General features: G+C 46.8%; 1 protein-coding gene across 1 annotated transcript in view; it reads right to left on the bottom strand.

Moving 5' to 3' along the window:
* Window positions 1–768: 768 nt before the first annotated feature.
* Window positions 769–1,154, bottom strand: part of LOC107104976 (photoreceptor outer segment membrane glycoprotein 2-like) — a 5,522-nt gene continuing 5,136 nt past the window's right edge. Inside the window, exon 3 of the mRNA XM_015405093.1 lies at window positions 769–1,023. Coding sequence (XP_015260579.1) covers window positions 769–1,023 — 255 coding nt within the window. The remainder of the gene's footprint in view (window positions 1,024–1,154) is intronic.

The raw sequence follows: 1,154 nt of genomic DNA, 5'->3' as shown, positions 1-1,154 counted from the left end.
CGGCTTTTGGGAAGTGGATACGACAACCGATCGTCTAATCAGGGCTTCCAGACGCAGGAAACAACGACAGACGTTGAGGTTCATCGCACTGCTAAGCAGAATCATCACTGGAAATCGTGCGGCGCGGTAGGAAGCTAGGATTTTAGGAATTTCTGAAATTTCCTGATTACGGAGGCTGACTGTAAGGAGATGACGCTGTCTGCTGGGTTAGGGTCTTTGTTATCTGAGAACCGAGCCAGAACAGAACCGCGGCGAGCTCTACTGATGAACTAGTACCAGCTTAGCGCGGTTCGGTTGCGCGTGCTCTCTTATGTTGGTTACCGTGCTCAGACCGATCTCTGCATGGTTGCAAAATGGAAGTGAAATGAGGCTTTAGACAAACTTTATTGTCATCTTGTACACAGGTTATACAAAATTAAGCTTTTCAACCGTGAATGAGCAGCTTAGCAGTGAAAGCCAGAGTAACAGGAGAGAACCTTCCACACCCAGTCAGAACCTGCATTTGGACCTTTCTCCTTGGAGGCCACAGATGTTAGCAGCTGGTTCCCCACACTGACAGCTGTTCTGCCTGCAGTGTTTTAGCACGGCTGCTTTAGCACCTTTAGTGGATGAATTTCCCTTTTTCAAAGAACAACATAGAACAGTTCTAGTTCTGGAACATCCTCAAGTCTTTAGTGTCTTTCTCAGTAATATATTTATACACACAAAATAAGTCTTAACAAGAAAAAAAAAGCAGATCAGTTTAGAGGTCCTCAACCTTTCTGAAGGTCAGCTGGTCACACTGACTCGGACTTGGAGGGGTGGAACCTCCTGGTCTGCAGCTGCGGTTGGGATGTTAATGTTCGGGTCTTCATCCACCTGGTAACACTTTCCCAGGTTCTTGATGATATTGAAATTGTAGCAAGCTGTTTCTGCCAGGCTATTTTCCAGAATCCAGCCCTCTGACTCAGACTCTGGGTCGCCAAGCCTGATGACGTTCTCCATCGCTGTCTGCAGATACCGGACTCCAGTCAGAACCAGCAACTAGGAGGGAAAAGATCACACGTTAACTGGCTCAGGTTATCCTGATCTATCTCTATAGTTCTGCTGCTATAGGCTTAGACTGCTGGAGGACATAGGGACCCCTTTTTCATCATTCTGCTTCATTCTATCTC

Source organism: Cyprinodon variegatus, unplaced genomic scaffold (assembly GCF_000732505.1).
Source record: "Cyprinodon variegatus isolate N-32 unplaced genomic scaffold, C_variegatus-1.0 Scaffold1982, whole genome shotgun sequence".
In the NCBI taxonomy this organism is placed as follows: Eukaryota; Metazoa; Chordata; class Actinopteri; order Cyprinodontiformes; family Cyprinodontidae; genus Cyprinodon; species Cyprinodon variegatus.
This window is presented reverse-complemented; position numbering and strand designations above follow the sequence as displayed.